Source organism: Malania oleifera, chromosome 7 (genome assembly GCF_029873635.1).
Source record: "Malania oleifera isolate guangnan ecotype guangnan chromosome 7, ASM2987363v1, whole genome shotgun sequence".
Classification (NCBI taxonomy): Eukaryota; Viridiplantae; Streptophyta; class Magnoliopsida; order Santalales; family Ximeniaceae; genus Malania; species Malania oleifera.
In genome coordinates this window covers 105,243,011-105,267,067 of record NC_080423.1, presented here as the reverse complement: position 1 = coordinate 105,267,067, position 24,057 = coordinate 105,243,011, and the positions used below count along the sequence as shown (strand labels likewise).

At 35.3% G+C, this 24,057-nt stretch overlaps 1 protein-coding gene across 1 annotated transcript in view; it reads left to right on the top strand.

The window, feature by feature from the left end:
• The window catches only part of LOC131159472 (callose synthase 10), a 150,527-nt gene that overhangs the window by 106,612 nt on the left and 19,858 nt on the right, over window positions 1-24,057 (top strand). Inside the window, exons 36-39 of the mRNA XM_058114407.1 lie at window positions 7,298-7,417; window positions 18,407-18,525; window positions 18,616-18,699; window positions 21,846-21,958. Of these exons, the coding sequence (XP_057970390.1) occupies window positions 7,298-7,417; window positions 18,407-18,525; window positions 18,616-18,699; window positions 21,846-21,958 (436 nt within the window). The remainder of the gene's footprint in view (window positions 1-7,297; window positions 7,418-18,406; window positions 18,526-18,615; window positions 18,700-21,845; window positions 21,959-24,057) is intronic.

Below are 24,057 nucleotides of genomic sequence, written 5' to 3'. Positions count from 1 at the left end.
TGGGAGTTTATTCTTGGAAATCCCTTTGTGACTACTTGATCAAAGCTTTTATTTGGTTGATTGTTCTTTCCATTCCATAAAATTATTTGGAAGGCCAGTGTTCCCTCAAAGATCAAGGCTTTTATTTGTTTGGTTGTTTTAAATAGAGTTAACTCCAACAATCTGTTGCTGAGGGGGAGTCCTTCAAAGGCACTTTTCCTGATTTATGTTTTCTTTGTCTTGATAGTTCTAAAACAGCATCTCGTTTGTTAGCCACTTATTTTTCGGGTTTTGGTAGAAGGAAGGATTTTCATTCTTCATGGAAGTGTGCCGGTTTCACAGTCTCTGGATTTCCATGTTGGTGGAAATGCTTATATATTTATGGGGGAAAAGCTGAAGTTATCTTTGTTATGGGAGAAGATTCATTATTGATGTTGCTTCAGTGTGCTTGTGCTGGGTGTTGAGGAGTGAGGTTTTCTGATATATAATGGGATTGGTTGGTTTTGTCAGTCTAATTTTTGATTTTGATTTTTTTTTTTTTTTTGTTCTGATGTGGAGGATTTCTTGTTCATTCTTCTTTCTCTAATTGTACCCGTGTTCATAATATGATTAAAATAATAAAAATGTGAAAGGATCCAAATTAGAAAATATTATACTAACAAATATAAATTAATTATAATTATTTTATTTAGTTGTCATATTTTTTAGGGCGGATGTTGGATCAACGGTAAGATTGCTCCTTTGTGACTGGTTGGTCATGGGTTCAAGTCCTAGGAAAGGATCTCTCTGCGTAAAGGCAGGGTAAGGCTGCATGCACTGTGATGGCCCTCACCTACCCTCACAAGGCGGGGTGCCTTGTGGCTTAGGGATGCCCTTTTTAATTGTCATATTTTTAAACTCATTTTTTAGTGCTCCAAAAACAATCAAATTGTGTGCGACACTTGAACAATGGTAAAAAAGTATTTTCCTGAATGACTTATTATTTCTAGAAATTGTGTGAATCATGGTTATTAAAATCGCTATCTGGATCGTAGGATCATGCAATTCTATGATCCAGATTCACTCAAATGATCCAAGTTGCAACAAAAATCGGAATCAAGTCGAATCATGGTAGAATCATAAAAGAATCGGTTGAATCGTAGAATCATAAGTAGAATCGTACAGATCCTACTTTGTTACCTGGATTGGGTTCCCCTCCCCCCCCCCCCCCCCTTTTTTTTTTGGGCTTCAATAATTTGGCCCAATACATGTTTTTATTTGTCCAAAGGCCCCAAAAAGTTTATGTTTGGTCCAAAGTCTTCTAAAGCTGGGGCAAAATTGCTCCAGCCTCCCATTAGTGAACAGATTCAGCAGAATCTGCACCTGTCTTCCCTGGGGTTCGACACCTCAGTCCTCTACTCATCATTGTAATTCAGCAACCAGCACCTGAATTTCTCTCCTGTTCGGCAACCAGAGAGCCCTCCATCTGGTCACTGGTCTTTGATCAGCAGCAGCTAGCAGTCTTGCTGTTTGATCAACAGTTCTTTGGTGTTCAACAACCAGAATTCCTGGGGTTCGACAAAAACTCAAGTCCTCAGTTCTCTGCCTTCTTTCGTGTTCCACAAGAACACATCAGTCCTCTTCAACACAGAGTTCTTTTTTGATAAGCAGCAGCCAAGAAAAGAGCCAAGCCAGCTGGCTCAGCAGAGCTGCAGAGTTCTGCTATGAAACTAATTTTTTGCTTCTTGAAAGGACTCAATAGTAAGCACTGTTTTTCTCCTCGTCCTCCTCCTCCTCCTTTTCTTGCTCTTCTTTTTCTTCTTTTTATTGTTTGAACTTTCCATTGTATTTTTAAGTTCTTATACTTACTAAGGGGTCATATGGTATCACTAAACGAAAACTAAAAACCAAAAACAGAAACTAAAACTTGAGACCAGAAACCTGTTTGGCTAACATTTATAAAACTAATACAAATTAAAAACTTAATTAAAAGATGCTCATTTTCATCTTTAAATCAAATAATATTATAAAATATATGATTAAAATAATAAAATTACAAATAATACACATTAAAAAAATTACTACAGTAAGAATAAAATTTATTATAATTATTTTATTTGTTAGTTTTAATATTAAGACTTGTCATAAAGTTCCACATATATAATTTTTTAATATTTATTATACATTGAAAGTAGAATCTTACGATTCTTGATCCGATTCTACAATTTGATCCTGCAGACCCCTCCAAAGGTCCCACTTAGAATCTCGATTCTAACAACCTTGGTATGAATATCTTTATTTTAACTATAGTTTAAGTTCACATGGTCATTTTAATTTAATTTTAATTAGAAATTTTGCATAGAATGGATAATTTAACCACGGGATTCAGTTTTGGGTATTAAACTACAGTGCTTTACAACCATAAAATATAGTTTTCCAGTTTTTGTCACATTATTTGAAAACCAACAACAAAAATAGAAAACCAGCAACATAAAACCGAAATGGTACGAAACAGCTCCTAAAAGTGTGCACTCTGCTTTAGAAGGTTGGAACCATAACTTTTGTCGGAAATTGATAAGTATCCTCTTGGACTATGATAAGGGAGTAAATACAATGCAAAGATGTTTTCCTAATTGAGGGTCAAGTATCTAAGTGTATACTATCGTAGAACCATGCAATGCACTGGATGTCATTTATTTTTGAAATAGGAAATTAATTTATTTAAAATTATTGTTATTAATTTTAATTCAATAATATATTTATCTTTTAATATCGAAAGATCTTGTCGTTACTAAATTTCTAAATTTACACAATTACATCAATTGAATTGTTGTACATTTTACTATTTTGTTAACATCAAGTGATAAATGTGGTTCAGTCTTTTTGTAATTTAGATGGAGTGAATCCCCAAATAATTAATAGAGAAAGTAATTAGGCCACTAATTTCCTTACATATACCTCAACTAGTATAATCTCAATTCTCATTTTCTTTTCGAAAATTTTTTCCCATGAGCTATAATCTTTATTAATATTGAAGGAGATCCAGAAAAATATTAATAAATTTAACAATAATAAATTTCTTGAAATATATTTATGTATTGGAATATATTCGAAACTTTGGAGAGGATGAATTTGATAGATTTATGATATTGTAGAGAGTTTCCTTCCCCTTCTGTGATTTGCTTTAAAGAAATCACGCAACAGGCACATGATTTGATGTTTCTATTAACAACATTGTGTGCCATTACATTAAATTTAATTTTTATTCATTTAATTGTTTATAAAATCTTTACTTGATGGTTTGAATTTTTAACTTTTCAAATTCAAAAGTACCAGAAGTTACCTTTGAGGTTCTGCAGGCCAAGGAGAGCCTCGTGTTTTGCATTTATATATATATAACTAGGTATTTACATTTTGGGGAAGAAATAACATCAGTTAATTTACTACTTTAGCATTCCTTCTTTCTAAAACCTGATCAGTGGGTCACTGCAGGTGTTAGTTGGCATCTAAGCTAGATTGGTTGTCTGAAAAGGAGATTTATTCTCTATTCCTGCTGTTATCTTGGTTATAATTTCTTATGATCTATTCCCAATTGTTTAATTCTGTCTTAAACATGAAATTTATTGGTCAACTGATATCACCTTCTCCTTGTGGGGTTGAACAATTGTACATCTGTTAATTTTATTTTGGGGTGGTGGTGGTGGTGGACCATGGTCTTAAACTTTCACAAAATTGTCAAAACTTCTGTCACAATTTCAGCTTTACACCACCTTTTCTTTTATCAGATAAGAAAGTATATATCAGTAGGGCATCAAGATGATGCCAACCCCACGTACAGGAAATCAACCATCCTGAAGGGTGTTATAAAAATAAAAAATTCCATTGAATCATTAGCTACATGTCCACTATGCAAACTAGTTTTCGCAGTATACCACTTCTCTTTGCTGGACTAAAGCATTGAGATTGAATTTTTGAAAATTCTTCTGTTCCTCTCTTTCCAAACACACCAGAAAATTGCAAGAGTAATGAGTGACAAGACCTTTCTATTTTCCTTTGTTCCCTGAATCCTTCTCTAGACCCAGAGCACCCCTCCAACAGATCTAGTAGTAACCCACTATTGTCCAATAAGAGCCAGACTGTCAGAGCCACATGTTAAATATTTTTAGTCCAGGGGCAATGGAGAAGGATATGGTCAACTGGTTCTGCCTCAGCCATACAAAGGGTGCATCTATTGGCAATGGAGAATCCGCATCTCTGCATGTTGTCTAGGGTCAAAATCTTACCATGAGCTGCTTCCCAGGTAAAAAAGGCAACCTTAGTAGGGGCTGCTGTCCTCCATAATTGAGACCGAGGGGAGTGAATGTTGTTCGACTCCCAGAGAAAAAATTGTAAAAGGATCTAACATTGAAGACCCCCTTGTCCAAGGACCAAATAGGAAGGTCCTGAGTGTTTTGAAACTGGATCTTGTAAAGATGACGGTAGAAATTGGTGAGCCGGTGGAGTTCCAAATCTTCCATGTTTCTATGCAAGGGGATATGCCTGAAAAACCCCTGAATTAACGTGCTGACTTTGCAGGTATTTTTATTACAAGCAATGTTGTAAATGGCTGGAAATGAGATACTGAGAGCCTTCTGATAACTCCACACATCATGCCAAAAATAAATGTTGTCTCCATTCCCACTTGCAATCTAATAAGGGAGAAAAAAGTCATTCCAGCCTTTCCTAAAGTATTTGCATAGCCCTGCCGCATGTGATCCTCTGCCAGCCCAAGAGATCCACTCATTGTGCTCAAGTCTATATTTCATGGCAATGATTTCCTGGAAAAGGTGATCTTTCTCAATCATGAATCTCCATAACCATTTTCCAAGAAGGGCTTTATTGGAGTGTGAAGGGACTTTAAATCCAAGCCTCTTGAGCTGATTGGCTGTTTCACCAACCCCCATTTGACCAGGTGGAATTCGAATTCTGCCTCCAAGTTCTCCCAAAGGAACCTCCCTTGAATTCCATCCAGTCTTATGGCAACAGAAATCAGGAGCAGAAGGAGTGGCATAAAGTAAACCAGAAGGTTTGTCATGGTGTTTTTAATAAGTGAGTCTTCCACCTTTTGACAAAAAATTCCTTTTCCATCCTACTAGCTTTCTTTTGAACTTCTCAATAATGGGGTCCCAAACCCTTTATCTTTAAATCTGGCTCCAAGAAGTAACCCAAAGCAGCTTATAGGAATTGATCCTAATTTGCATCCCAAGTGACCTGCAAGGAGAGGTCATCCTGAACTGTCATTGATCGAAATAATTTCACTTTTTCTGAGATTTATTTTCAAACCTGAAACAACCTCGAACACTGCTAAAATGCATTACAAATTTAGAATGTGGAAAGGGCCATCCTCACAAAAAATTATGGTGTCATCTGCGAATATGAGGAGACCTCCAAGACCTTCCATTTCTGCCGAGCCTTAGGCTTTTAAGGAGTCCTCTGTTAGTGGCTTCTTCCAACATAATGCTTGGTACTTCCATCACTACAATGAATAAGAAGGGAGACAAAGTGTTCCCTTGTCTTAGTCCTCTAGACGAGCGAAAGAAATTTGAAGGGCACCCATTTATGAGCACTGAGAAACTTGGAGTACTTGTGCAAAGATCGATCCAACTGCACCTTTGCTCCCTTGAAACCTATCTTTCTAAGAAGATAAAGAAGGATGTTCAAATTGGCGTAATCTAAAGCTCTCTCAATGTCAAGCTTACACACTACGCCGTGATAAGGTCCTGTTTGAGTGTCCCAATTAGACTGAAAAAAGGATAAGGAGAAACCATTTGGGCCAGGTGCTTTGTCTCCATTGTAATCTTTGATAGCTGGGAGGATTTCAGCTTCTTCAAAGGGTTCCAAAGGTGTTCTTATTCCACCCTTGAGCTTTACTTTCAACCCTTTTAGATTTGATGCTGGCACAAAGCTAGCATTCCTATTAGCTTGAAGCGAGGACCACCAGTTATTAACGAGTTCTTTGATACCATTATGCTTTAACCATGTGTTCTCAAAGCAGAAAGGGGTTGACCACCATTTTCTGCCTCCTGTGTCAATTAGAATAGGGAAGTGATCCGGTGTGAGCCTAAGGGGGAGTCCTTGAGTGGCTCTAGGGAAGTGAATGTCCCAATCCATCGAAATAAAGAATCTGTCAATCCTTGAGCAAGAACGCTCTGTAGTGTTGGACCCCACCCCCCACCCAAAATGAGTGGGAGATTAGTGAGGGTATTCAAAATTTAATGAAATTTCAAAACTTAATGATAGTCTATTCAGTTTTTCAAAATTTTTGTCAAAATTTACATGAAACATTTTAGATTTAATGAAATTTCAAACTTTTAGTGTTTTTTCTTTTAAATTTTAACTATTGGATGAACTTTTCTTGAAATTAAAATGTGAGATTCAAAACCCAAATTGAACATTTTCTCTTAAATTGTCATCCTTATTTTTATTGAAACTAAAGATTATTAGAAGAAAGCATGATATGTTTCAGAATTTTGAAATTGAATGAAAAATTAAACTTAGACATTAGCTACAACATCTTATTTAACCATTTTTTCCTACATAATTTTTATGTGTAATTGTGTATAATAAATAATATGTTTAATTGATTAATGCATTTCATTTATATTAGGGCAAAAGAAATTAACCTCTCTGAGTTTAGGGAAAAATGTGAACCTTACTTGATGTTTCAAAACCCCAGTGGCCCACCTCTTTGCCAGAATGACAAAAAGGTTTCAAAAATTCAACAGACCAGCCATGAGGTTTGACAAAAAGACGCAGTCCTTCGTTGATATTTAGCGAAGAGACAGGCTCTTGGAGGGATATAAGGGTCCCAAAAATCGAACCACAGAGGTTTAATTTTCAAACCTCAACGGAAGTCCATGTTTTTTTTGCCAAACATTGTAGGAGGTTAATTTTTCTTGCCCTTCATATTAATTGCTTATGTTTAATATGATTATTATATAACAGTTATTGCACCTTATACACCCACATACCTTTCCTTGATTAATTTTGTTTATAATATTTTAATTCTAAATTTTGCATTATGTTTATTATGTGTTTCTAAGCTTTCATAAAAGAGGGTGATGTTTTACTGCATATTTCCATCCTTTTTAAAATCTAAAATATAAATTGACATCAATATAAATTTTTTCATTGAAATTTCCGTACTTTTAAGCCTTGAAACTTTTGTCAAAATTGAAATTTTAGACCTCGATGGCTGTGCAGAGTGCACACACGTGCATGTGATCCTTATTCTAGTAGATTACATAGTTGAGATATGGTTTACTATGTCTATAACTGTAAGATATTGCATTATATGTAGGAGATTTATTCCATCAAACTTCCTGGAGATCCAAAGCTCGGAGAAGGGAAGCCTGAAAACCAAAACCATGCCATTGTATTTACACGTGGGGAAGCTGTTCAAACCATTGACATGAATCAGGTTATCTCTCTATCTTTTTATATATTGTTAAGTTTAAAAACTTTTCTCGCATTGTCACCTTAGTTGGTTCTATGACTTTTGTCGCATCATGTGGCCGTCAATGCTTTTGTTGGATTCATGTAGTTGCTTGTTATTGGGATTTGATTATCTTGTTCGGGGTGTTTGGTTCACGGCATCTTTCAATATTCCTGGGAATTTGATATTCAAGGAATTATTTCGGTTAATTGGAGTATTATTTGTTGATTTTTTTTTTTAATTTATGTTGGGAGGTTAAAATTTTCTGTAACTGGATTTACTTTGATTCATATTTTAGTAGGTTTCTACGCTGAATATATCAAAATGAGATTATTTTCCATATATTATTTCATTCTCAGGTCAAAGGTATAATGATAATCTTTTTGAAATGCCCATTAGGATTCCTATGTTGAACCAAACACTGAAATGGGCATCTTATGTACATGTAAAAATGTTCCTGAGACGAGCATCCCATTCCAGGAATGAAATTCCTGTTTGTGGGAATATTTTTTATATGTACCAAACGCCACCCTTGGGTTTTGATCTTCAGCAGAATGGCAAAAATGGTACTCTGTATGGTCAATCTTTTTGTGCGGATCTTTTCAATAAAGTGTGGTTCAGCAATATGTGTCACTTAGTAGGAGCTCTAGTGGCTTATATTTTAGATGGATTGTGATTTTGAATGGGAGCCAATGGATACTTTTTTCAGTTTTTAATAGTAAAAGATATTAGTAGGATTGATTTCAATATTACCTTGTTAGAAAAAGGTGGTTAGATTGTGGATTCTTCTACCAGTATGTTAGCTTAGTGATCCAAATTTTGAAACCAAGTTGCCCCTCCTAGCCTTTACTCTCTCTTTTCTTTACCTGATTTCAACCTTGGATCCATAAATATCGAGTGGAATATCCATGTTTTATTAGATCTTAATGGAAGAGAAGCAATAGAATTTCTTTCTTTTGCATTGTTGGCTCTTTTCACTTTATGTTGGTCAAGACAGGAGGATTTGGACTTTATTGTGAACCAATTAGGTCATTTTCCTGCGTTCCCAATACAAATTCTTTTCCTTTGTCAATGCAATCATTAAATATGGCTCCTCACTTATATTTCAAAGATAAATTATTCCAGATGTAAAGGAAACACTTGGTTATTGCTACTAGAAGGAAAACCTTATATGATAAAATGAGTAGTATGACTTTAGATTCCTCTAAAGAAGAGCATAGTACCAATAGAAGATTTGTTTTAGAACATCGTATGGGAAGAAATCTTTGTTTGATCATAACTGACAAGGACAGTTTCAAAATTAGGCTGGCTGAAGAAGCTTGAGGTGGTGGAACCACACAGCCTTATTTCATTCTTTGGTCCAATAAAGAGAAGGAAGTATTTGTGACAACAATGCCTGTGATTAAATTTTCAAGTGATTAAATTTTCAATCTCTTATAAATAATCCATTTGGTTAGACATAGTACCAATGGAACATGCTATATTGTACTTGGTTGTCATTGGCAAATTGACCAAAGTGTTGTGTCCATGATGAGCATGGCAGTGCCTACTCTTTCTGTGTCAAAATGGTGACAAGAAGAACAATGTGGTTTAAAGCCTATAGAGGATGTCAATATGACAGGAAAGAGGGAGGAAACACATGCCAGTAGTTTTGATAAAACAAAATGACATGTCACTGAAAATGAGAAGTGCTTGATGAAGATACCCAATGCTTCCTCAACTGAAAATCAATTTATAGAACTTGAAAATATTGGTATATTTACCCACTCTATTGATATTAGTGGTATTACAGGAAAAGCAAGTAGCGTCACTAATGTTTGCCCTGTTCGCATTAATGGTTGCCACAATAATAAGGCTATTGACAATCAGCATATTCTATAAGAATTTGACGAAGTAGATGCTGCTACCAAAGCCAAATCAAGATTGAGACAGCAACAAAGACAAGTTTTGAAGTCCAAGAATGCTGGAACAATCTTGAGCAAGCTCAAAAGGGATCTTCACATACATGCCAAAAGGAATCTTCTGATCACTGTTACAAGTTTAGAAAGGATAAAGTGAGGACTTGAGCTATGAACTGCAGGCATATGGATGAAGTTCGAACGAGGAAAATTTCAGAAGTGATTAGATACAAAGGAGAGTATGTGGCGGAAGAGGCAATCGAGCTGCAGGAAATCAAAGGAAAATGATAATCACTTCAGATTTCTAGTCATGTGAATGCTCAACCATCAAAAGTCCTTGATAAGCAAATAGGAGCTTATGTCGAGTGATGCCCGGATCTGTGAACCATCAAAGACGCAACTTGCTGAGTGGCGAGTTTTTTTCAAATAAGGGGGAAATGATGCAGTGTGGCTGCACTAGTGAAGCATCTTTAACATTGTTATTTGCTATAATATTTATTAGTTATTGTCATCAATGTGTCATTACTGAGGATCTTGTCAAAGTGTCATTTCCTAAGTCTAGCTTTATTTCAGAGTTTATTAATGAGGTTTTTTAAGCTTAGAGATGTTAGAAACTACTGTAGTGAGCAATAGTCATTTTCTTGGGTACATTTAATCCCCGAAGTTGTCATGTACTTATATTTATATTAGCCAGATAATGAAGAGAGAGTGTAATTTTCCCTTTCCAGTTTGCCTATCAATTCTTATCTGCTCGGAATTTTCCTAAGATATGGAAGTGCGGATTGAGGATTCACCTACCAGCTCATTCCATAGCCTCCACCACTGCATTCACACATGAGAGGATCTTCTCTTTTGCCACCATATCTCCTCAAAATTATCCTAATCTCTCAAATTTATAATCTGACACATTCTGCAATCTATTTCCTCCATGCACGCTGCTTTAAATCCTTATTTGTATCTGAGTCCTAACTACTCTAAATCTATTCTCCCACCTCCTACCAACCAATAACAATAACTGCCTCAGTTATCATCACTTGTGCATATGGCCTGCACTGTGAGTTTCAAAACCATTATAACCACCTTTCTCTTGTCATATCTACTATAGGCGCTATAGCTAAATGTGTTCCTACCTTAGAATTATACCATTCATCCACCTTAGCATTCTTATTCGGTGACTTTACCTTTTGGGATATGTTGTTTCTTAGTTTCCCAACATTCCGAACCATATAGTGTAGTCCTAAAGAACTTTCCTCTTAATTTTTAGGGTATTCTTTTTGTTAGATTACCATTTTACCTAAAAGCTTAAGCTATTATGTTGTGGGCCAACAATGTATATCAGCCTTTAATGCTCCCCCGCACGTGCAGCCCGACAGCACATGGAGAGAGAAACACACTATAATTTTTTAAAAACCACACAATAAACACAGACAACACGACTAGAACTTAGGACCTCTTGGTAACCAGCTCTAATACCATGTTAGATTGCCCCTTCACCTAAAAGCTTAAGCTATTAGGTAGTAGGCCAACAATGTATATCAAGCTTTAACACTATTGATAAAGCTTGATGTGTATTGTCAGCCCACAACTTAACAACTTAAGCTTTTAGGTAAAGTGGTAACTGACTCGTTCTGAGTTATGCTTCCAAGTGCAGAAGTGTCAAGTTGTATCAAGGATGAGTCCAGGATCGTATTCCACAAGGACCACTGAGTATCAAAGTATTTGTGAAAGTTTAGTGAAATCCTGTTGCTGTAAAATGTAAGTTGAAAATATTTTTGGTCTTTTATGATTTTAAAAACAGTAAACAAAGAGGAAGATGCTTGAGTAAACTATCAAAATGAGACTGAAATTTTATCAATTTTCCAAAAATGTAAATCTAATAACGCAACCAAAACTAAACAGATTAACTGAAATTTGAATGACTTCTACAACCTGCATTGTAAGTATCAGAATAAGGTTCATAAGAAATCTCAGAAACCATATACACCGAGTTAGACTGATCAAGCAAAACTTCCTTAAGAGCATGAATAGTTGGACATGCATCAGTCGCATGCCCTAGATCCTCACATATGCTGCATTTTTTAGAAGATGATGGTAAAACATGCATTTCATTTACCTCCTTAAGCTCAATGGAATCTAACCTTTTGGACATCAATGCAAGTCTAGCATTCAAATCATCAACTTCTTCCAATTGATACTTACCACCCCCACTAATACATTTTTGCTTTTCAGATCTATCATACACATCAAAGACAACCCAAGATTGGGCGTTTTCAGCCAAATAATCAAAATAGTCAAAAGCTTCTTTAGGCTCTTTATTGAAAAACTCACCATTACACATTGTTTCCACAAATTGCCTCATCTTTGGTTGCAACCCCTCAGAAAAAACTGATGACTCTCCAATTCTCATACCCATGGTGAGGACATGCATTTAAGAGGTCTTTGAAACGTTCCCAACACTGATAAAATGTTTCCACATCATTTTGGCAAAAATTCATGATTTGTCTTTTCAAAGCATTAGTTCTTTGCATAGGAAAATTTTTTTAAAAAACTTAGTTTGCATATCTTGCCAAGTCCCAATGGATCTTGGCCTTAAGGAATAAAACCAGGTTTTTGCCTTGTCTTTTAAAGAAAAGGGAAACAATTTCAGTCTTATTACCTCCTTAGTGCATGTTCTATCCATGAATGTGGCACAAACTTCTTCAAACTCTTTAATATGCAAATATGGGTTTTCAGATTCAATGCCATGAAAATGAGGTAATAATGGAATCATCCCAGGTTTAAAATTAACAGCATTTGCATTCAAAGGTAGAATAATGCAGGATGGGGCACTGGTCCTAACAGGTTGCAAATATTCTCTGAGTGTCCTATTGGGGTTCTCCATATCATGAGGTTCATTCTCAGCCATGATGCTACGTGTATCAGATGGTGATTCAAGTGATTCAAGTGAAATAGGTTCACTCGATGATGAGATGGATGAGTTTGTCCTGACTAGTCTAAATGTGTTATCTCTAGCCCAACTAGTCATACAAACTCAGTATAAACACAAAAAAGCAAGCAAGTCAAAGGAGAGGAAGTAGATATCACCCAGGCTGTGAAGACGTTCACAGCTCTATAGCACCTCACTGAAATCTGAGAAACACTTCGATGACACCAATTGGTCCCCGGCAACGGCGCCAAAAACTTGACTCGTTCTGAGTTATGCTTCCAAGTGCAAAAGTGTCAAGTTGTATCAAGGATGAGTCCAAGATCATATTCCACAGGGATCACTGAGTATCAAAGTATTTGTGAAAGTTTAGTGAAATCCCGTCGCTGTAAAATGTAAGTTGAAAATATTTTTGGTCTTTTATGATTTTAAAAACAGTAAACAAAGAGGAAGATGCTTGAGTAAACTATCAAAATGAGACTGAAATTTTATCAATTTTCCAAAAATGTAAATCTAATAACGCAACCAAAACTAAACAGATTAACTGAAACAATTTAACCAAACACTCGGGTTACGGGTTCAACGTCTGTTTGCTTCCACCATTTACTAATTTCCTAGGCCTTGCTCCTCTTCTTATTAATCCAATCAAGGCATTAATAAGATGAAATTTTATTGCTAAAGATCGAGTAAATTGGTCACATCCAAACGGAAGAAAATAAAAACTCTCATTAAGTATCAACCGAATTTTATGTAAAAATTAGTTGATTAAAATCCTAGATTAAATCAAGGTTTGATGTGCCTATCGTCAACAACAAAACAAGAAATAAGAGCCAGCGATTTATCAACGATGCCTTCAATATTCGGTTTTAACCAAATAAAAGTTTAACAATAATTTCTTAGGAGAACTAATAAACCATGGAAAACAAACGACATTGACCCACAACCCGAGTTACCGAACTTAGCCACTCATGCTCACAATACACAATTTTTGGGTCAAATTAATTCCACGGTGGCTCACTGCATCAATAAAACGAAAAACCATAAGAAAAATACAAACTTTGATAAAACCGAACCTAATCTAAATTGAGTTTCAACAAAAAAATAAAAATAAATCTTGAACAAAAAAAACACAACTAATTTAATTTTCCAAAGCCAAAAACAACTTAACAATTATTTAAAATCTAAAATAAACCTTAATACTAATTTAACCATATTCAACTTTCAATACAAAAAAGTAAATAAATAAATAAATAAAAGAAAGAGATAGAAAAAAAGAGAGAGAGATAGAGAAAAGGCAGGCTTGTTGCTCGGCTGTGGACTGGCAGTGACAGCAAGGAGGCTTTCTGCTGTGCTCGGGTGTTTGGCCATCTGCTGTGGCTCACGGCTGGCTGCTGCTATGGTCCTCGGGATGGTGGAGACAGAGGACAACAGCGCCGTGGCTGGAATATGCTGGTGGAGAGTGGGCTGTCCGGAGGTTGCTGGCAGGTTGCAGAGGAGAACTCGGCTGAGGGTGGCTTCTGCTGTGGCTCACGGCTGGCTGCTATGGTGGTTCACGGATGGGTGGTACTGCAAGAAAACAGAGGAGAGTTCAAAGGAGAGAGGGGAAGGTAACTGGGATAGAGAGGAAGAGAGAGTGATAAGAGAAAACAAAAACCAGAGAAGGAGAAAGTGAGAAAGAAGAAGAGCTAAGGGAAAGAGAAGGGATAGGAGAAGAGAAGAAGAAGAGAAGAGACAACAGGGGAGCCCCGCGGGCTGCCTAGGAAAGAAGGGGGAGAAGAAGAAGAATTTAAAAGAGATTGGGGGAAGCCCTAGACCCGGTTTAGCCAACCCAACCCGACAACTTGACCCGCTCACATTTTTGCTCTCTGTTCACCGCAATATTTGACCCTTCTGAAACCAGTTTCTCACAAAAATCAAAACACGAAAGTTGTATATAATCCTTTCCTCTTTCTCCAGAAATTTGAATCGCCTCGATCGGAGTTCAGACGGAAAAGTTATGCATGAAATACAAACAGGTGTCAGTTTTATTTCCCGGGACTTTTCCTGCGATAAAAAATTATCAAAAACTCGTAAATTGCACAATAAAACTCAAGAATGATAATTTCGGCACTTTATTAAAATATTGGACAAATTTGGATATTTAATTAAAAATATAAGCCGTAAAGACCGGGTTAAAGTGCCCAATTACGCAATTTGCACGCGTAATCAGTAACTTAAGCTATTAGGTAGTAGGCCAACAATGTATATTGAGCTTTAACACTACTGATAAAGCTTGATATATATTGTTGGCCCACAACCTAACAACTTAAGCTTTTAGGTGAAGTGCTAATCTGACATGGTGTACTAGAGCTTGTTACCAGGAGGTCCTGGGTTGTAGTCTTGTTGCACGCGTTTATTGTTTGGTGTTTAAAAGTTTTTGCATTCTCTGTAATGGGTGTTACTTATTGTTTGTTTATCTCTCCATGTGCTGTTAGTCCGCACGTGCAGAGCAGTGATAAAGCTTGATATACATTGTTGGCCCACAACGTAACCGCTTAAACTTTTAAGTAAAGTGGTAATCTAACATCTATGCTTACACAACACGCCCAAAGCACTTCATTTATCCAGTCTGCTTCGTTTACTTCAATTTCTCCTTATCTTGCGTAATAATTCCAAGATGAGGCAGACTCGGAATTTCCATTACTGGAGAAGTTTCACTGATTTTTGTTGACATGGTGATTGTTGAGTGAGCTTAATGCTGGAATGTTGTAATCACTTGGGATAAATTAACACAGAACAGCAAATGAAAGCAGGCTTTAAATTTTCCAAATATTGGCCAGCAAAATCATAAGCACTTATGGCAAAGGATCAAACCTCCCCAGCTGTACTTTCATGAAATTTACTGAAATTTTATGCAGAAATTTGATCTTGGGAGGGGTCAAAATGAGAACTGACTTTTTTTTTTTGGAATTTTTGGAAAATTTCTGCTGACAGTAAAAATTTTTTTAGAAATTTCCTCCAGTACTTTAGAAATGTTAATTTAAAATTGTAGTTAAATGGGCAAATCTCAAACTTTTTTCCTTGCAGTTGAATTCCTTTTCTTCTCTCTTTCTTTCAAAAAATTGTAACATGATTGGCCCATCTCAATTTTTCATCACTTCATGGTTATAAACTTTTATTGGTCTTTTCTAAGTTTTTTAGATATTTGACTCATTATGCAACTTACAAAGTTGCTATTTGTTTTTTAAAAAAGCAAAACTCATATGTTTTGAGCCAATTAAACATGTTTTCAAAATGTGCGAAAATGTTTCAAATGAATCATGCAATTATGAAACATTATTTGTTATTCAATGACAATATCCAATAATAAATTGTTTAGATCATAAATAATATTTTAAATATATGTTTGGTGAATATTATATGCCCGACAAGTCACCCCCCTATTTTTTTTGGCAAAAATAACCTTTTGAATTCAAGTAACAAAGCAGTTAAAAGAGATTATTTGTTAAAACACACAATATATGCATGTATCATAATGCGACCAAAAGCTCTTTTCTCCTGCAAGTTTGTTACATTGGGCTTTACTTTATCTGCAACATTGTTTTGCATTTTTTGGACTGCCAACAAAATACATGCTTTATGTCTTCCTGCCAGCTTGTAGTACACGTCAAAATGTGGCAGTCTTTTTGCCTACAAGTCAGGATTTTCTTCAGTCGATTGAACCATAAATTGTTATTGAAGTAGGGTGATAACCACAAGCTTAGTAGGAATTCTTAATTCCCACTATTCATATTAGGATTTCACCATTTTAAGTTGAAATTCTTTATATGCATTCATAGTCATATTGTCTTGAACACACTCCTTATTCTAAGCAATCTCTTCATTTAGAGTTACCATGACAAGACATTCAAATAGCTTGCATTTCAACATCATTTCAACATAGTAGTGCTGTCTCAAACAAGTGCAAGTCTTCATTTCAAGCCCAAATGCCAATTTCTACCTTGGCCAAGCACCACTAAATGCGAAAATACCCTCCGGAGGTTAGGGTCTTTCACCCATAGGAGAAATAATTTTACTTGCTCAAATTTTACAATCTCACAGCCACAAACAACACACAATTTTGGCTTTTTCACATAATAGCGTCTGAATAGATGTACCCACAATCTATACCGTAATAAACAAACTATCTTCTTTACAAGATCAATATCCATCACATGTAAATTTCTCAACTAAACAAAAAATGTGCAGCCATGTAAACCCAGGAGAACACATGTGCTGCCATATCTAATTAGAAAATAACAAGCTTGATATCCATCCTTATCAGGATTCAAATCCATGCAAGTTCCTACCCTTTTTTCTTGAAAAAGTCCACTTTTACCCAAAATCCCTAGATGAATACATGAAAACTAAGAACACCTTCGTTGATTATCAGATTCTCCAATTTGTCCTTCCTCTCTCTTTCTAGAACTAGCATTGACAGCAAAACTTACAGTATATTGTGCTGTCCATGGTATGCAGGGCTAGTAATGGATCTGTTTCCCAAGTGTTCACTTTTGGGCTGGAAACATGGCAGGACAGCAGCCTGCAGCATAAGCTCTCATTTTTTGTTTTTTTCCTATTTCTGCCCCAATTCCCTTGGTATTTTGTCTTGACATTGGCTTTATTAATTTCCTTTCATCTTAGTCCTCCCTATAATGAATAAATTAATGAAATTTCTAATGTCATTTATTTTAATTAATGCATCACATGCTTAGTATAAACTCTTTCAATACAAAAGCAAAAGCAACAACCATGCACTTTATTTTCCATGGCTTAAAGGATGTGGTTATCATGCCATCGGCTATAAACTTATAATATGTACACTTTATTTTATTTTATTTTATTTGGTTTTAAATTATGCCCAATAATTTTGATAGATTACCACTTTACCTAAAAGCTTAAGCTGTTAGGTTGTGGGCCAACAATGCATATCAAGTTTTAACATTCCCCTGCACATGCGGCTCAATAAATGACCCCAAAGCCCTTAGGTTGTGGGCCAATGCTGTATATCCATCTTAAACAAATCTATTCAAACATTTCCCAGAGTTTCATTCATTGCTTGCATGATTAACTAGAAGTTTTGGCAGTTTCTTTGAAAGGAATTTGAAATTTCCATAAACTGAGCCCCAGTTTCATCAAAAGAAAGGTTGTTACAGTGTTTTGCATTATGTAGGATGAAATATTGTTGATATATATCAATTCTAGGGTATATTGTGATATGTATCAATAGACTGTGGATGGGAGGAAAGATGTGTACAGAGTGGTAAATGTGTTACGACGACAAGCAAAGCAGGTTATGTGATCCTTTTTTTACCGTTTTGCTCATTCTAGGGCAACTTTCTGTAGAAGTTGGAGTACTATCAAATCTTTCCTTATTTGATCTTTATTGTTGTGTTGCTCATCCATGTTAACATTCTCTTTTCATCTAAATTTTTTGTGTTTATGTTTCTTTTACTTGCAGAGTGTTTCTTGATCCATAAATGCCACCCATCACTTTTCTTCAATCTCTATTTCTACTGGATGATTAGTCCAATGGTCACAGAATCTATTTTTTCTATTAACTTCTTCATCATCATGTTTAAATTTTCTTCATTATCCTTCCTAAAAAATTACTCTAGTTCTATTTCATGCATTCTGTTAACTTGAATTTACATCTCTGCATCCTAAAATTTCTCTCCATGGCTCTGACTTAAACTGGAGAAGTACTTAGTTGCATTAATGGTGAGGGTGTATCTATAATTATTGATAGAGGAAGAAATAATAATTTTAATCAAAACTGCATAGATGGTTGGATTTTGGAAAAAAAATAATAATTCATTGAGGGTATAAAATTGCTAATTTTTGGAGAACGCATGTTTTTATCTGGTATTGGCCTGCTGAATTTATTTATTTGTGCTTTTTTTATTAACAAGCAGATGGTTCTGCTATAAACTGTATTTTCCTTGCCTGTTTTATGTAATAAATTTCTTTTCTAGTCTGGTGTACATGTAGATTTTTCCCTAGAATTACTGGACTCATCTGTTTATTTTATTATAGTGTTTGCAAATAATTTCTTATTTCACATTACATCGTTTTGATACTTTTGAAGGATTTATGGATTCAATCATTGAGCTTGTTTCCTTTTGCAATCTACAGGATAACTACCTGGAGGAGGCTATGAAAATGAGAAATCTTCTTGAAGAATTTCGAGTTAAAAATCATGGCATCCGACCTCCAACTATTCTTGGCGTAAGAGAGCATGTTTTTACTGGAAGGTGTGGCATGGTTTGTCTTACCAACATGGCTAATTTTGGTTTTAATTCCATAACTGGTCTATATGACATGTAGCATATTGTTGGATGCAGTGTCTCATCTTTGGCCTGGTTTATGTCGAACCAAGAGACCAGCTTTGTGACTTTGGGTCAACGTGTTTTGGCTTATCCTCTCAAGTGAGTATATTGTGACTTGTTTTTACCTCTAAAATATTTAATCATGTTTTGTTTTCTGTTTGGGCTCTTAAGTGTCTACCTTGTCATGGTTATTTTAGGGATGAACATTTTTTTCTCCCTTTCAGCACTTAGTTTGCCTTGTTGGATAATCTTAGTTGTTGTCATGACTTGGGTGCAAGCAAGGTCTTAAATTTCGATTTCAACTCAAATTTCGAAGCTTCAAAAGTACAGAAATTTCAATGGAAATTTCGATTTCGATTTGAAAAAATAATGGAAATTAGTAGTAAAGCATGGAATTCTTTGTGAAACTTTAGAAATGGTTAACAAACATGGTAATATAAGTTTTAGGACTAATATATTACAAATTAAATACATCTATGTTTTGTATGAGTGGAAAAATTGTAAAATAGTATGTGTATCAAACATATTTGTAAGATAGTGTACATTAAACATTTTCAGTTAATACAAATGAAATTAATAAATCATTTAAATATTATTTATTATACAAATAATGATAATTTAGACATGAATGGTTAAATAAAATGTTACTGTAAGTTTAGTTTTTCATATAATTTCAAAAGCACTTGTAATAATCTTTTGTTTGGATAAAATAAAGAAAATAAATTAAGATAGAAATTTCACTTCACTCTTAAAATTTCTCATTTGAATTCTGACGAAATTTCCTTGTATAGTTATAATTTCAACAAGTTTTGCTAAAATTTTGAGATTTCAATAAATTTCGGGTGATTCGTTGAGATTTCGATAGAAATTATGCAAGAAGGGAATTGACTGCCATTTCGATTTCGAGGGTGATGGAAATCGGAAATTTCAATGGAAATTTCGAAAATTTCGTGGAAATTTATGACCATGGGTCAAGTTTGCAACCACTTAAATAGTGTTTAATTATATAGCCTTCTAAATCTGCTCCAGGTGTTCAACACATAGTTCTTAAACATCTCTTGATGTGGCTACCACAATGTATTTGAGTTCCTTCTAACATTGATAAAAGGATTCAGATTTCATTCTTTTTTTCTTGTCATAAGAAACTCATTGATAGGTTAAGAATATACAAACAGGAGAATACAACATCTCCTTAACAAAATTTGGGATAACCCAGAAAAGAAAAACTATATAGAGATCATTCTTAAATAGCTATTTAGGGTATAGACAACACATTTTCTTGTATTGTAATGCCAAGAAACTTTGGAGATGAGTTTGAGATTATTATTTGTTGTAGTTCATAGTGGATTATTAGCTGGTAAATTTCCTCTCCTGATCATGCAGCCATTTTTAGAACTATTTGTGTTGCACAACTGTTATTTGAGGCTCAACCAAACCCAGATTTCTTTGACAACACTTCTGATAAACGTAGCATAGGTTGTCGGAGGTTATCTAAATTCATCTGACTTTTTTTTAACTTTTAAACTGGCTAAATTTGAATTGTGAAAAATGTGACAGCTAGTGCACAAGGCTTCCATTCCATATTGGGGTATTGGAAGGATATGATGTATGCATCCCTACCACAAATGAAGAGGCTGTTTCCATGATCCATGTCTTGATTGCGTGGCTTTCTACCCAAAATATGACACCCTTACCATTGGGTCAAGGGTTACCCTTAGTGGATGAGTTTGATGTTGAATGCTCAATTAAGTTGGGCCCCTGATCCTTAGAGGATTTTTTTGGATCATTAATGGGGCGGGCTCAGATGAGTGGGAGCAGAAGGTAGTTCACAGTAGCTAGGGCCCAGATGAGTGTGGGAGGAGGGCTGATGTTTGTTTGTGGTCAGTGGGTGAGGCTGTTTTTGAGCTTCCTTTGGCAAATGGTGTTTGATGGGTTTTGATTAAGGATCAAGAAGGGTGTGGGGAGGAATTTCAGAGTAAAGGTGGTGATGCTAAGATCAAGTGGCAAGGGAAGGCTTGTGAAAATGTTATTGTCAATAAGGTTTATGTTCATCAGAGGGTTGGGAGGTCAGTTTGGTTATGGAAAAAGGTTTTGAAATTAAGAGGTGATTATAATGGGATATCAAAAAAAAAAAAAAAAAGAATTAATGCTGATGGTTGCTTGTGTATCTTGGATTCTTTGAGTGGTGAAAAGGGGGATACAATGAGAGGGGTAGCAGTGGAAAGGAGAAGAAAAAACTAGGTGATCTGTCATATAGTAAGGTTGATGGCACCAGTTAGCTTGATCTGATGGTGGTCAGCTTCTGGATGAGTTCCAGGAACAATATGGCTATTACTCGAATTTGGTTGATCTGCTTGGAGATTTATCAGATGTTCATCCATCTGCTTTGAGAGGCTTTGCAGGTGCTCCTATATTTGAGGATGATGGAATGGATAAGCAGCAGCAGTGTAAGGACACAATTGTACCCACTCCTGTTTAGGAAATTAATTGGAAGGACTTGAAAGCTCAACAATTGCTGGATAAGATTGGTTTATAATTGTCTACCCTGGAGGTAATGAAGTTGGTCTGGATGGGGATAGAAGCAAGGTGAAGAAGGGACAGCTAGATGGCTGACCTATAGTGTTTGGTAAATTATAATCGGAAGGGTTCAACAAGGTTTTTTTATTTTTTTATTTTTTTCCAATCTAGTTTTTTCAATTAGTTTTTCTTTTGATGTTTTCATTTCTTATCCTCTCTTTTAGATTGTATTTTCTTCTCCGTTCTTTATACAATTTTTTTTTTTTTTTTTAAAAGAAGTGGGGCACTTGTGATTCTGCATTGAGTTTTCTAGATTCATGATTCCTTTATAGGACCTAGAGAGTGAACATAGTTAACTATTGAATCTTTAAAGGCTAAAAAACAACTGGTGGGATGGTGTTATTTTAAGTGGTGTTTAAAGACTCCCGAAGCTAGTTTTTTAGGTTGATAAGTAAGAGGTTTCCCTTAAAATTTCATAGTGAATTCAAGATTTACACCTATGTATATGATGAGTAAGTCTTTTGTCTTTGCTGCTTCACCTGCAACATATTGATACATATTTCCTTTTTTAGTTTTTTTGGCTCCCCTCGCCTTTCTGGTTGGGGTGCAAAGATCTGTCAATTGCTCAGATTATACTATGATTGCTGCCCTGTTTTCTTCTTGTATTTTCTACACTGAAGTTCTGTGGATAAAAGTACTGAATTACATTTCATAAAATCTTGTTGTAGAGTTCGAATGCACTATGGACATCCTGATGTATTTGACCGAATATTTCATATAACACGAGGTGGCATTAGTAAAGCTTCACGTGTTATTAACATTAGTGAAGACATATATGCAGGTAAGTAGAATGAGTGATGGGTTTTTTGTTGTCCTATGATATAAGCATGTTTTAGTTTAGTAACTGAACTGAATTCTTCTAAAATCAGTTATATTACATAATTAGCTATAATGTGGTAAAAACCATGTAGTATTTTCTTTCTCTTAACTATGCGGTTTTTTGGAATTCTAAAAATATGAGGGCTAGCTTTATGAAGTTTTAACATAAATTTGTTCAAAGTAGTTATAAAAAAGAGAGAAGTAAATAAATAACTCAATAAAAATGTGCAAGAATTGTTATACCGAATCATATAAAAACTTTAATTTAAAAAAAAAAAAATGCTGGTCCTATTATTCGTATGTTCACCATTCTTTTTGGACTAGCTCCTTTACTTTGTTGGAGGATGATCATTGTCAATTTATATGTTGCTTCTGCCCTGAATGTGTGTGTATTATAGTTGGTACTCCAAAGAAATTGCCATTATGTCCTTGAGATTTTTGAATTTTGGAAAAAGCTCATGGTTGGCCATTCAGTTATTGCAAGTTCTTGAATGATCATTTGACTAATGCTTTGTTACAACATGGTTTAATAGTTTGGCACGTTAACTAATAGCCTGGTTATTGTCCTCATATGGAGGTCCCAATATGATCCCTGAACTCCTTTATATCCTAATCATTTCTTTAACTTTTACAATTTCCCATGCCATCCCTTTGACCTTTATATACTTACTTTTGGCGATATTTAACAAAAAATATTGTCAATTTTGCTGATATGGATGCCCAAAGTTGACTCTGATTGCAATGAGTCTTATGTACATGCGCTATTAAGCTCACTGGAGCCAAACAAATATGATATGAAGAAAAATCTTGTATGGTGAAAAGAGAAGGAAAAGGGGTTTGGGTTCTGAGGGAGGCTTGAAGAAGACATTCCTCTCATAGACTATGTACCATGCCTGTTAATTGTCTTATGCTAAAATGATGGCAATAAGAGTTGTTGCAACAATGTAAAGGAATTATATTATTTTCTTTGGATGAGGGCCAGTGGCTCTGCGGTGAATTGTGTTTAGGTTTTTTCGATTCTTCTACCAGCCTATAGTAGTGGAGATGGATGCAAGCCATTCAATTGCACAATAGGTTCCAGAAAAGGCTAAAGAAGATTAAGGCTGTTTTCAGATTCCCAAAAAGAAAATATTTGAGATTTATGATTGATCAGTGACAGATTCCATTTAAAAAAAAAAAAAACTATTATATAACTCTCAGGATGTTTTAAAACAAATATTTCGGAGCCCTGACTTCTTCAAAATTTTAAAAGCAAATAAGCAAATGTATTGGGTTCAATGTAATTTTCCTGTTCCTTGTTATTGTTGGGCCAATGGACCAAAAGCTACCTTAAAAGCTATTATGCTTTGTCAAAGTTCTAGTTGGCTTCTTCAACATATAACTGCAGAAGCCTTATTCTATCTCTTTCCCATATAATGGCTAAAGTAAATATCTATGACAAAAAGAATGACATTGGGAAATTGTAGAAGCTTAGTGACTTGATTGGTACAGAAGAGTTCGGAGGCCATATTGATAATCCCAGAAGAGTAGAGGGACTTACTAATTATCTAACTCAAGTTTAGCCTTTCTACTATTAGATGTTTAGCTGTATCCCCAGTTACCTTCTATGAGAGAATTTATTGGACTAACAATGTATTATCAAGCCTTAAGATTCCCCTTGCGCATGTCGCCCGATCAACATGGAAAGGTTATTGAACTGCGAATAACACTCATTATGGTGATGCATGCAATAAATGCGGGAAACAAGAATTGAACCCTTGGCCTCCTGAAAACTCTCTCCCTGATACCATGTTAGATCTCTACTTGACCTAAAAGTTTTTAAGCTGTTGGGATGTTGGCTAACAATTTATATTGAGCATTAGCAATCAGATTGCAAGTTATACGTCACTGATGTGATCTTTGGCAAGTTATACGTCACTGATGTGATCTTTGGCAATTGGCATACATTACAAATATATAGTGGGGAATCTAGTGTTGTGGCAGTTTAGTCAGCTGGGCTGAGCATGGTACTCTCAGGAATTACTGAATGGCGTGAGAATGTGACCTTCCCATCGTCTAATT